This window comes from Polypterus senegalus, chromosome 13, assembly GCF_016835505.1.
Source record: "Polypterus senegalus isolate Bchr_013 chromosome 13, ASM1683550v1, whole genome shotgun sequence".
NCBI classification, from domain to species: Eukaryota; Metazoa; Chordata; class Cladistia; order Polypteriformes; family Polypteridae; genus Polypterus; species Polypterus senegalus.
In genome coordinates, this window is record NC_053166.1 from 143,388,348 (window position 1) to 143,401,395 (window position 13,048).

General features: G+C 43.5%; 1 protein-coding gene across 1 annotated transcript in view; it reads left to right on the forward strand.

The window, feature by feature from the left end:
• Nucleotides 1-13,048, forward strand: part of emp2 (epithelial membrane protein 2) — an 86,706-nt gene that overhangs the window by 50,115 nt on the left and 23,543 nt on the right. Inside the window, exon 2 of the mRNA XM_039774552.1 lies at nt 7,066-7,181. Coding sequence (XP_039630486.1) covers nt 7,104-7,181 — 78 coding nt within the window. The 5' untranslated portion in view covers nt 7,066-7,103. The remainder of the gene's footprint in view (nt 1-7,065; nt 7,182-13,048) is intronic.

The following is a 13,048-nucleotide window of genomic DNA, read 5'->3' on the forward strand; positions in this document are numbered from 1 at the left end:
TCCGATCAAGAGACTGGGAAGGCCACTGCAGAACGCTGAACTCATTGTCATGTTCATGACAGCAGTTTGAGACGACTTTTACTTTGTGACATGGTGAATTATCATGCTAGAAGCAGCCATTAGAAGATGAGCAAACTGTGGCCATGAAGGAATGTAAATGGTTAGCAATAATACTGAAATAGACAGAGGCATACAAGCAGTGATTGATTGGAATTAACAGGCCTAAAGCATGCCAAGAAAACATTCCCCACATCTCTGCACCCACCACTAGCACAAGTGTGGACTGTTGACACAAGGCAGGTTGGATTCATGCTGTGTGCCTCATCAGAAATCGAGATTCATCCACACAGGCTACACTTTTCCAGTCTTATTCCAGTTTTGGTGACCATGCAGCCTCAGATTTCTTTTCTTGACTGACAAGAGTGGAACCCGAAGTGGTCTTCTGCTGTTTTAACCCATCCGCCTCAAGACTTGACTTGTTCATTCAGAGATGCTTTTCTGCACACCACAGTTGTGCCGGGTGGCTATCTGAGTTACTGGAGCCTTTCAGCTTGAACCAATCTGGCCATTCTCCTCTGATGTCTTTCATCACCAAGGTGTTTCTGTCCACAGAACTGCCGCTCACTTTTTTGGTTTTTCGCACCATTCTAAGTAAACTTTGGGGACTGTTGTGAGTGAAAATCCCAGCAGTTACACAGATACTTAAATCAGCCGGTCTGGCACCAATAACCATGAGATTACATGGTGTTTGATGTGAAAATTAACTGAAACTCCTGGCCTGTATCTGTATGATTTGATACTGTGGCCACCAGGGGTTGCACCAGCTCCCCATACACCTGACACAATAGACACAAGGTACAAGTTCAGCACAACACACGTTTAAATTGGATGTGGGAAACGTTTCCCAAGGCAACGTTTTCCCACCTGCACAGTACGGTATACAGTAAGTGACAATAAAACAGCACTTTGTCTCTTGTCTCTTCTCTTTCTGTCTTTTTCCTTCCACATCTACTCCTCCAGTAAGTTTTGTCCCTCTGGCTCCCTGAGTAAAAGTGAGGTGGTCCCTTTTATGCTGCACCTCAGAGCACTTCATGTGGCCCATAAGCATTATCTGGAAGTACTCCCAGGTATGGTGGCCCCCACGGACCCCAACAGGCCTGTGCCAAACTCTAACTCCCATGGAGCCCTGTGGGAATTTGAGGCACTGCTGTCATTTAGCACTCCCCCGGTCCTTCCAGTATATTGGCCTTCCAGCCAGGAAAGGACCCCAGCAATCCATCACAATTAATTTTGCTGCTGCCACATGATTGGCTGATTAGAGAATTGCATGGATAGGCAGATGTACAGGTGGTCCTAATAATTTACTCACTGAGCGTAAGTAAGGAAAATGTTATTTATATAGAACATTTAAAACTGCTCTACAGAACACACCAGAAAACAGAACACACCAGAAATTAAAATAAAATACCAACAGCACACAAGGTAAATAAACTTTATTAAGCAATACAATATAATATAATAAAACTGCACCAGCAGCAGCATAAGCGATAATATCTTATATATAAACATCTACGCGTGGAAGTGAATGTGTCTGTCTGTATGGCCCGGGTGGCTCCGTTATCTTCTATTAGATTTAAATCATACCAAGGCGGTCCCAAGTTAACGAGTTGGAAGATGAAAGAAGTGCAAAGCTACAGCATGAATCTGAAAGAATGCGACTCCGTCGCCAAAGTGAAGCCATCAAGGAAAGAGAAACTTGCTTAGCCACTAATACACAAGTGAGGCGAGCACATAGGCAAAACAAAGCCTCTGAGGAGAGAGATACTCACTTAGCCGCTGATACTCAAGCAAGGCGAGCACGTTGGCAAAATGAAACCGCCGAGGACAGAGAAACTCACTTAGACACTGATACACAAGTGAGGCAAACACATCGGCTAAACGAAACCGTCGAAGAGAGCTGAGCCACTAATACACAAGCGAGGCGAGCACATCGGCTAAATGAAACCATCGAGGACAGAAAAACTCACTTCGACACTAATACACAACTAAGCACATCGGCAAACGAAACTGCCGAGGGCAAGCACATCGGATACACAAGTGAAGCACATTGGCCGAAAGGAGAGAGAAACTTGCTTAGACGCTGATACACAAGTGAGGCGAGCACATCGGCTAAACGAAACCGTCGAAGAGAGAGAAACTCACTTAGACGCTGAGGCGAGCACATTGGCTAAATGAAACCATCGAGGACAGAAAAACTCGCTTAGCCACTAATACACAAGTGAGGCAAGCACATCGGCAAAACGAAACTGCCTAGGAGAGAGAAACTTGCTTAGACGCTGATACACAAGTGAGGCGAGCACATCGACAAAATGAAAATGCAGAGGAGAGAGAAACTCGCTTAGATGCTGATACACAAGTGAGGCGAGCACATTGGCAAAATGAAACCACCGAGGGCAGAGACACTCGGTTAGCCACTGATACAAAAGCAATGCGATTGATTGATTGATTGAAGTGCCAGAATCGATGATATGCCGTGGTTGCATTGTTAATGAAATATTTTGAGACAGAATCTCTAAGGACATGGCACAGTCCTTTGCCAAGCGAGCCATTCTGTGCCCAAAAAATGATGTCGCTGAACGACTTAACAATCAAGTGATTGACATCATTGATGGTGAGTATGTTACTTCTCTAAGTGATGACTCCATTGTAACTGATGACGACCAGGAAAGACACAACTTTCCTGTAGAGTTTTTGAACAGCATTATACCATCTGGAATACCAAATCATAGTCTTGCATTGAAAGCAGGATGTATTATCATACTTCTTCGAAAACTAAATACAAAGTGTGGACTGTGTAAAGGAACTCTCTTGGTTGTTTAAAGATTTGAAACAACATGTAATTCAAGCGGAAGTTCTTACTCGATCAGCTGAAGGTGATACAGTGTCCATCTGAAACTGGATTGCCCTTCAGATTGAAACGGCGACAGTTTCCCGTAAACCCAGCCTTTACAATAAATATTAATATGTCGCAAGGTCAAACATTGGATTGCGGTGGAATTTATTTGCCAGAACCAGTTTTTGGGCATGGTCAGTTATATGTGGTGTTCTGCATAGTGAGACAAATGAAAAGTGTCAAAGTAAAAGTAGAAGAATCCTCAATTCAGGGCAAGTTGGTTAAAGATTGTGACAAGGGTTTTTTTATATGAAATGTCATTTACCATGAACTTTTTTTAAGGTTTATGACATCTGATGTAAAGCCTGCAGAGACAATGAAAATCATATCAAGAGTGCCGACTTAACTGAGCCAGTGGGACAACATCAGACATAGACCCTCATCCCTTGCCGAGAGTAGTCCTTTCAATTACTTCACATCTCTGCATTTCAATTTTTTTTCTGACGATTTCAATAGTTTCTAGGAGCCCAGGCTTTTTACAGCAAGGACTTACACAGCTAGTTTAAGAATAAATAATAAAAATAGGATGAGTTTTCATTTGAGCTTTAAACTCCTCAGGAGATGAAACCACTCGGATGTCCAAGGCCATAACTCGGGTGTCATAATTGACTTCAGTCTGCAGTGTGAAACCACAAGCAGTTGTTGGTTAGATGACCACAGTGCCCCCTAAGGTGTGATAAGATCAGAAATGTAAGAGGATGTGCATTAAAAGCAAACATTAAGACCTTAAACTGAACCCTATAATACATAGGAAGCCAATGAAGAGAAGGCAGAACTGGTGATTTGTGGACTTTTGTTTTTTTTTCTTATTACCATGAGCAGTTGAGCTGCAGCATTCTGGACCAGTAACTAACTCGCTAAAGAAGGCTGACTTAAATCAGCACACATTGAGTTACAACTAATTTAATTGTGTGGTTACAAAGGTGTGGATCACCATCTTCAAAAAATTAAAATGAAGGAACGACTTCATTTTAGAGATCATCCTGAGCTTTAAGAAGCTGGCCTTCACCAAAGAGCTGATTAGCTTATCAAATCTGAGGGCACCGTTAAAAACGACCCTCTAATTCCTAGCATCTGGATTTACAAATGGTGAGAACTGAGCAAAATCAAAGGAAGAAAAGTTGAGTTATCCCTTAGGACCACCTACGACAGTCTCCTTTAACTGTAGATTATTGGCCATTCATGTTTTTATCTCTTCCAAGCAGTCCTTAAGTACAGAAAAAGTAAACTTTATGGGTAGATAAAGCTGAAAAACATCAGCGTAAAAGTGAAAGGAGACTTTATATTTACAAATGATGTCCTCTAATGGGAGCAGTTGCAGTGTAAAGATTGTGGGCCCCAAAACTGAACCAAGGGGACGTCATAATAAAGAGTCTCCGTAGATGAGTACTCATCTTCAGCGTTAACCAGCATGGTTCTGTTGGTTAAGTATGACGTAAACCATTAGAGGGCATTACCTTGAAGGCCAACAAAACCCTACAAGTCTTGAAGTGTGTCAAACGCGGCAGGCACAGAGACAACAAATTTTGACAGAATGGGAGACCAACACTGAACAACAACATACAACACAAACATCTAAAAAAAATCTCACTTTACTTACGCACTGTGTCATCCAGTCGTATGCTTGCAGTATATAAAATGTTTGTATTTTTTGTTAAATTATTGTTAAACTAACTGTGCTCCCCATCAAGACAGGTTGCAATCTACAGTAAGTAATCAACATAGGACTCAGCATTCATTTTTGCAGTGCACCATCTATTGGAATGTATTTTGTAATTTATGTGGTATTGTAATGCATCACGCTCTGTTAATATGCCATTTGGTATGAGATTGGTTATTGACTGGTAGAACATTTCCATCAGTTTGCTGCACACATCACAAGACCTGAGCCCCCTCAGGAAGGACATTCTGCTCTGGTCCTTCTCATACAGGGCCATTGTGTTGTCAAACCAGTTCAGTTTGCTGTTCTTATGGTCCCCCCAGGTACCCGTAGCTCTGCTGCAACTCCACTTTCTTCACCTGGTTTCAGGAGCTCCTTGTCATACTCAAGGTCCACCGCCAACTCTGTTGCCTTGTTGATGTTGAGTTACATGTAGCTCTTCCTACACCATAAGACAAAGTCCACCTCCTGCTTCTTGTACTCCGACTTGTCTCCATTGTCAATGTAATCTATGATGGTGGAATTGTCTGAAAACGTTTGTAGATGGCAGGAGCTGGCATCATACTGGAAGTCTATTGCGTAGAAGGTAATCAGGATAGGAGACACACCACCATCTCTGATAAAGAGTCCCTTAAACCTCTCAAACTGCCATCTGTTGGTCAGGTAGGCCTGATCCAGGAGACTGGGGGGACATCAAGATACATCCTGTGAGGCAGGATGATGTGAAAGTTTTACTCTGGGTACTCACAAATGTGAACAGGTTAATCGGCGAGGTTAAGGTGGCACCATATGGTTTGGGTGTTGTGAGCGTAACATAACTTTGGACTAGTATCCCATTGAGGACTGGTTCCCACCTTGCAGTCTGTCTTGACCACTTATGACCTTGACCTGGACCATGTCCTCTAAGGAGACCCCAAATGGCCCACCGTTTGAGTGCTTTCATGTGGACTGGCATCTCATCCAGTGTTGGCTCCTGCCTTGTACCTGATGGTGGATGCTAAGCTCTGTCCATCCATGATATATAAGGGGAACTCAGAAAGTGGATGGATGGATGGATGCACCTGCCTTTTCAAGGCCACATCCAGCCATTAATGTCTGTGAAGTGGTTCAAGATGGGTTTGGAGATATGAAACTGTCCTGGAAAGGCAATCACAGAGTCGTGCCCTTTGATTTGTAGTCGTGTAGTATGACGTGCACCTAACTGTTTGCAGGTCAGGTCCAGTCATGCCTGTCAAACGGGTCAGCATGGGTTTGGGAATATAAGAACATAAAGAAATTTGACAACCGAGGGGCGACCATTCAGTCCATCAAGTCAGTTTGTTTATCTAATAGCTAAGCTGTCTCAATATCTCATCCAGAAAGGACAGACGCATTCAAGTGATAATCATGCATAGGCTTAAGTGAGCAGCATCTTCCATCTGTTGTGTGTACATCACATCCTCGTTCATTGCAGAGCAACCTCACGCACACATCCATGTTGACATGGGAACGATTTTGCAATGTGGGTAGAAAAACTCATGGAGACATAGTGGTGAATGTGCAAGCAACACCCAGAACTCGGAATCTTGCGGCACTATAAATATTATAAATGCTTTGTGTAATCCATCCATCCAATTTGAAAGCCAGATATGGGAAGCCAGGGCATATCCTTTGCAGCAGTACACATATGGTGGCAACCATGATGCTGGTCCACCTTGAGCAAACACCTATAATTCTATAGGACCAAATTAGTGACACCAATGAACAAAACAGACATTCTTGGGGTGTGGAAGGAAAGCACGGCCATTCAGATTTCATTCTTCTCAAGTGACTTGAGGCTGCAAATCAGTCTTTCCCAACCTTTGTTCAGTGGTGGCACACTTACTGTTATTAACAACATCCCAAGACACACCACCGTTCTTCTAACCACAAACACATTATACCTCAGATAGGAGAGGGAGGACTATTGGTGAAGCCGGTAAAACGCTGCTCTGAGATCAACTTTCACGGTCAGGGCACCTAGTGAGCACTTTGGTGGCATCTCCTATACCCACAATCCACCGGCCCTGTGAGACTTACTGGCAGCAGCAAATCCAAGCAAATGGACTGTAGCAGCTAGGAGATGAGTCCAAAGCATTCTAATAATAATAATAATAATAAAAAAAATAATTGTAATACATTTTATGTATATAGCGCCTTTCTAATGCTCAGGGTGCTTACTCTAAATGCTGTATCTTCAACATAGCGATTGTGGAGTTGCTTATATGCCAACGTTTCCAGGTAGTCCTGTCCTCTTCAGACAGGTCTCGAGCTCCTGAGGAGCTTGCCCCCTCTCATGTTCAGACCCAGGTGCGCTAAACTATTATTTCCATGGCACACCTGGGTAGCTCTTATGGCACACCACTGTGCCAAGGCACACTGGTTGAAATTCACTGCTCTAACTTGTGAACCTATGTTCTCTTTTCTCTTGCAGCTCCTGTAGGTGTCTAGACGGAAAGCCGTTTTATTAGAATGTTGGTGGTGCTAGCGTTCATCCTCCTTTTCCATATAGTCTCGGCTATCCTGCTCTTCATCTCCACAATAGATAATGTAAGTAGATGAAAGACTTTCTTTTTTTTTTTTGTTACTTTTTCTTTGCTTTTCTCCTGACTGGCATGGCGCTCAGCTTGGATTTACTCTTCTATAGTGTATGGATTTTATTTCCTAGCAGATTCATTGCCCTGGGTTATGTTTTAAACATTCTACTCCCCTCTCGCAGCCTTTAGGCAGAGGCCTCTATTGTTTTGCTCCAGAGAGACAGGGACGCCAGCTTGGGAAAAAAAAAAAAGACTCCACCGACTTCTACTAATGCATAACAATTTTTAAGGCCAGAGATTCAGAGCATCAAAGGACCTCAATGAGGTGTCAATGGCAGCAGGCCTGATTTCTGGTATTTCATGACTGGTGGAGCGTCTTATTATGGGAATGCAGCGCTTGGCTTATTTACTGAGGCCGTAAAGTAGAATGGCCTGAATGAGGAAAGAGCTCTCCTTACCAGGGTCAAAGTCTCTGAGATATCTATTACAATTTAAATAGTTTCAATAATGAATGATAAACTTCAATTTGAAAATAAAAACAAAAGACAATTTTTTTTTTACTTTTGTTGCAGGCAACATTTCCATTTCACTTAATACTACTGGGAACAGTAGGGGGCGCCACCGAGCTCCCAAACCCCAGACACACACAACCCAACACAACTCTGCATGCAAATGTTTGGATTTTTGAATCCAGACAGCTCAATACAACTACCCTTACAGCCAATATACAGCCTTTAAAGTTCTCACTGTCCCTCTCTCCTCCAAGAGCGTAGCCCACTAGCCCCCCACCCAGCTCCGACTCTGACTCGTCCAAATGAGGCAGCAGGTGTTCTTTTAAGCCCGACCTGGGAATTGCTTGCCTTAGTCATCCAGAGCACTTCTGGGTTGTGCAGAAACCAGGGGACCCCCTCCCCCCCCCCAACAGTTCCCACTGGTGGACCCCAAATATCCCGACAGTGTTGCATTGGTGGACTGCATTTCCCATGCAACCCTGCAGTTGTCCTGATTGGGTTTAGCCCAACACTGCCATCTGCTGTATGGTGGAATGACCTGCTCCTGGTGAATACATTTTCCCAGTTCTTCCACTATGGCCTCCTGGCTGGGTATGAAACCTTCCTTTACCCTAGCCAGGATGTGGGGGCACCCACACTATGTATATGTGGGGTGGCTTTCAAACTGATAAAATGATGGGCCCCTCACAAACTGCCACGTGTGTTAAAAACGATTTTCCAAAGAAAAGCACACAATATATTATGAATGGTGGAAAAGAAGCAGTTGTGAGCAGGAAGACATGTTGGGCTACCACCCCAGTAACCTCATGTAATCATCTCAACAATTAAAACAAACAAGTGCATTTGAATTTCAAGCAATGTTAGTGTCAAAAAAAAGTATAGAGCCTTGATTGCTCCTTTTACTTTTTCAAGACAACCCAAGGTGAGCCGTCTGGTTGTCTCTGTTAATGTTACTCCTGGTAAATGTTGCTAACGTGAACTTTCCAAACCATATTTTAAAGAGCATGACCTTGTGGACGCAAAGAACTGTCCAGTCGCTATAAATAGTTTGCATTTACTCAAGGAGCAGTTTAATGCGGACGTAAATAGCCATGGATAGAACATGATAAAGAAAAATGTACGTGGACCTTAACATTATTTAACATACAGGAGTTGGCAACAGTTGGTTTACAGTGGTGGGTATGGCAGGTTAGGATTATTGGAATAGCTTTATTAATTTTATTAACTCAAAAGAATGTCACAATGGCACGGTGCACTTGGGTATAACCTCTTAAGTGCTCAAATTGTCTAAAAGATATACAGTGTATGGTGTGACAGATTGGGGGTGCTATCGCTCCCTTGAACCCTTGTCCCAGACACCAGATAAAAGTCCAAAAGTAGACTTTATTAATACAGCACATTGCACAAAGCACCCCCCTCTCCACAATACTCATTAAACACAATCACTAATCAATAATACACAATCTTGCACTCCCAGACGCGTTGCCACCCTTCCACCCAGCTCAGCTCGCCGTCTGGGAGCTGCCACAGTCCTTTTATAGTCCGTGACCCGGAAGTGCTTCTGAACCCTCAGCCTATGTGACTTCTTAGCACTTCCGGGTCAGATCAAAACTCTTCCTTTTCTTCATCTCGGAAGCACGTCATTCCTTTTGTCCATGTGACTCAGATGTACTTCCGGGGCATAGGGCAAATAATAGTCTTTGAGTCTCCCTGCCACAACCCCTGGTGGTCCCAATGTTATCCAGCAGGGCTGTGGATGACAACTCCATAGTTCATGATACCCTGCTGGAATTTGGGGCATCTGCATGTTGCAGCGAGGGCTTCCTCTGGCGGCCTGGGGGTATTGGCCGAGATGACAAGCCAACCATAGACCACAATAGACAAAAGTATTGGGCACACCTCAGGTACTTCAGTCAGCCCCACTGCCACTTAGCCATGCTGTCTCCATTTACAAACATTTGTGAAACCAAATGAGTCGTGCCGAAGAGCTCAGTGACTTCAAGTGTGGTACTGAGATAGGATGCCACTTTTGCAATAAGACAGTTTGTGAAATTTCATCTCTACTGAATATTCCATGGCCAACTGTAAGTTTGGATTATTGGAACGTGGAAGCATTTTAGGAACAAAAGGAACTCAGCCATGAAGCTGAAGACCACGTAAAGTCACAGAGCAGGATCAAGCATTTATAAGGTGCATGGTGTGTAAAAGTTGCCTACGCTCTGCTGATTCCATAGCTGAAAAGTTCCAAACTTCCACTGACATTAACTGTGTGGCAGGAGCTTCATAGGGGTTTCCATGGCCGGCAGCTTCATGCAAGCCTGACAACACCAAGTCCAATGCCAACGCTGGATGGAGTGATGGAAACGTGTTCTATGGAGAGATGAATCACGCTTCTCTGTTTAACAGTCAGATGGGAGAGTCTGGGTTTGGTGGATGCCAGGAGAATGTCACCTGCCTGATTGCATTGTGCCAACTGTGAAGTTTGGTGGAGGAGGGATGATGATATGTTGCTGTTTTTAAAGGTTTGGGCGAGGCCCCCTACTTCCAGTGAAGGGTAATCTTAATAGTTAATAACATTTTGGACAACACTGTGCTTCCAACTTTACAGAAACAGTTTGGGGAAGGCCCTTTTCTATTACAACATGGCTGTGCCCCAGTGCACAAAGCAAGGTCCATAAAGACATGATGGGATGAGTTCAGTGTGGAGGAACTTGACTGGCCTGCACAGTTCTGACCAACCCCATCAAACACCTTTGGGATCCACTGGAACGCAGATTGTAAGCCAGGCCAGGCCTTCTCATCTAAAATCAGTGCCTGACCTCGTAAATGCTCTACAGAATGAATGGGCACAAAGTCCCACAGAAGCTCCAAATTCTTGTGGAAAGCCTTTCCAGAAGAGTGGAAGCTGTTATAGCTGCAAAGGGGGGACCAGCTCCATATTAAAGTCTGTGTATTTGAATGTAATGTCATTAAAAGTCCCTGTTGGTGTAATGGTCAGACAGCCTATACTTTTGTCCATATAGTGTATGTGTTTCGCATACTCACAACTGTAAATCTACTTTTGCCCACCCCTGTACAAAGACATGGAGGTCTCAGAGATTAATGAATAAAGGTGTTTAACCCAACAAACTACAGGGAGATTCACTCAAAAGAGGCCCGGAATATTCTGTAATAACTCTTGCTAAGATGAAGCAATCTGAACGAATCAAACTTGTGATATGCTCCTCAGTATATGGAGCTTCGAACAAGCTGGGATGTCCCTGCGTTGGAGTGATGAGGTAGGCACCAGACAGCAGTTACCATGTTTAACCTCCGTTTGCAACTTCTGGGTGAATACCACCCGTACCCCTTCACTCAGTCACTCAACTTCTCATCAGGATGGTGGTGTACAGTATTGAGCTGCACGTCTTCATGGTGAAAACCTTTTGGGTCACCAATTTGTTTAAGCGATGTCAGAATCAACCGGATGATAGTGAGTTAACGGAAGGTTACTTCCAGCAAGATGGAGCAATGTGTCACACATCAGCAAGGAGCATGGCATGGCATGTCCTTCTTCGGCAACAAGGGAATTTCACAGGGGCTTTGGCCACCATGGTCACCGGATCTGACACCACCAGAATTCTTTCTTTGGGGTATGCTCAAAGGAAAAGTCTACCGGAACAAGACCTTGCGCTGTGGAAGAAAGCATCCAGTGTGAAATTGTTGCTATTCCCCCCAAGACACTTGCCAATATGTTCAGGAACATGGAGCACCGCATCAAAATGTGTCTGGCAGAAAACAGAAACCACTTCCAGCATCTCATGTAATGAAATCGATTACACAAACGTCAAGTTATAGAGCGTATTTTTTGGGTCAGATTGCTTCATCCTAACTGCAGTTACAACAGAATATTCCGAGCCTCTTTCGAGTAAATCTCCCTGTAGCATATTGAACCAACGTCGTTTCTGGGAGATCCTCTCAAACTCCAGTGTGCAGGCCACCCACCTCAGACTGGGGTGACGGTTTACCCTTCAGCACAATAATAACCCAAAGCATACAGTCAGGACAATGCTGGAGGGGCTTCAAGACAAATCTCTGACTGTCCTTGAGTGGCCCACAGAACGTGTGTGGAGAGTCCTGTAGATGAGCAGCTTACAGACGCTTCCCATCCAATCTTGGACTTGGGAAGACAACAACAACAACAACATTTATTTATATAGCACATTTTTATACAAAAAAATGTAGCTCAAAGGGCTTTACAAAATGAAGAATAGAAAAATAGAAGACACAATAAAAAATAAACATAAGTCAACATTAATTAACATAGAATAAGTAAGGGCCGATGGACAGGGTGGACAGAAAAAACAAAAAAAAAAACTAAAAAAAATAAAATCTGTAGGGGTTCCAGACCAAGAGACCTCCCAGTCCCCTCTGGGCATTCTACCTAACATAAATCATAAAGTCCTCTTTATATTTAGGGTTCTCATGGAAGGACCTGATGATGATGGTCATGTAGACTTCTGGCTTTCAGTCCATAAAATAATAATAATAATAGATTTTATTTATATCGCGCTTTATATTTAACAATCTCAAAGTGCTACAAAAGAAGAATAAAAATTAACAAACAAAAAATCTATAGAAATAAATTAACAGAAAGCCTTTCTAAAAAGATAAGTTTTAGGCTTTGTTTGAAGGCATCAATCGACTGTGGGGCTCTCAAGTAGTCGGGGAGGGAATTCCACAGCCTCGGCGCCACCGAAGAAAAGGCTCTATCACCCATAGTGCTAAGTTTAGTTCTGGGAACTTGAAGAGTGTTGGTATGCACAGAGCGGAGGGTGCGTGAGGAAGTATGAGGGATAAGGAGTTCCTGTAAATACAGGGGAGCAGATCCATAGATGCACTGATGGGTAAGGAGGGAAACCTTGTACTCAATTCTAAGTGGTACAGGGAGCCAGTGAAGGGTTTTCAAGATAGGAGTGATGTGGTCATGCTTTGCACCCTCATCAGGATCCTGGCAGCTGTTCTGAATGTACTGGAGTCTCTGGATACTCTTGCCAGGAATCCCAATGAGGAGCGCATTACAGTAATCCAGCCTGGACGAGACAAAGGCATGGACAAGCCTCTCTGCATCTGCCAGGGTAATTGTTGGACGGAGTTTAGCAATGTTCCTGAGATGGTGAAAAGATGACTTACAGAGATGTTTAATGTGGGTGTCAAAAGTTAGTTGAGAATCCATTTTAACACCCAAGTTTGTAACAAATGTAGAAAGAGGTATCTTTTTTCCAGAGAAGGTGATACTGGTGATGGTAGTGGAACGAAGCTGGTGTGGTGTGCCAACTAAAATGGCTTCTGTTTTAGATCTGTTTAGCTGAAGGAAGTTGAGCCTCAT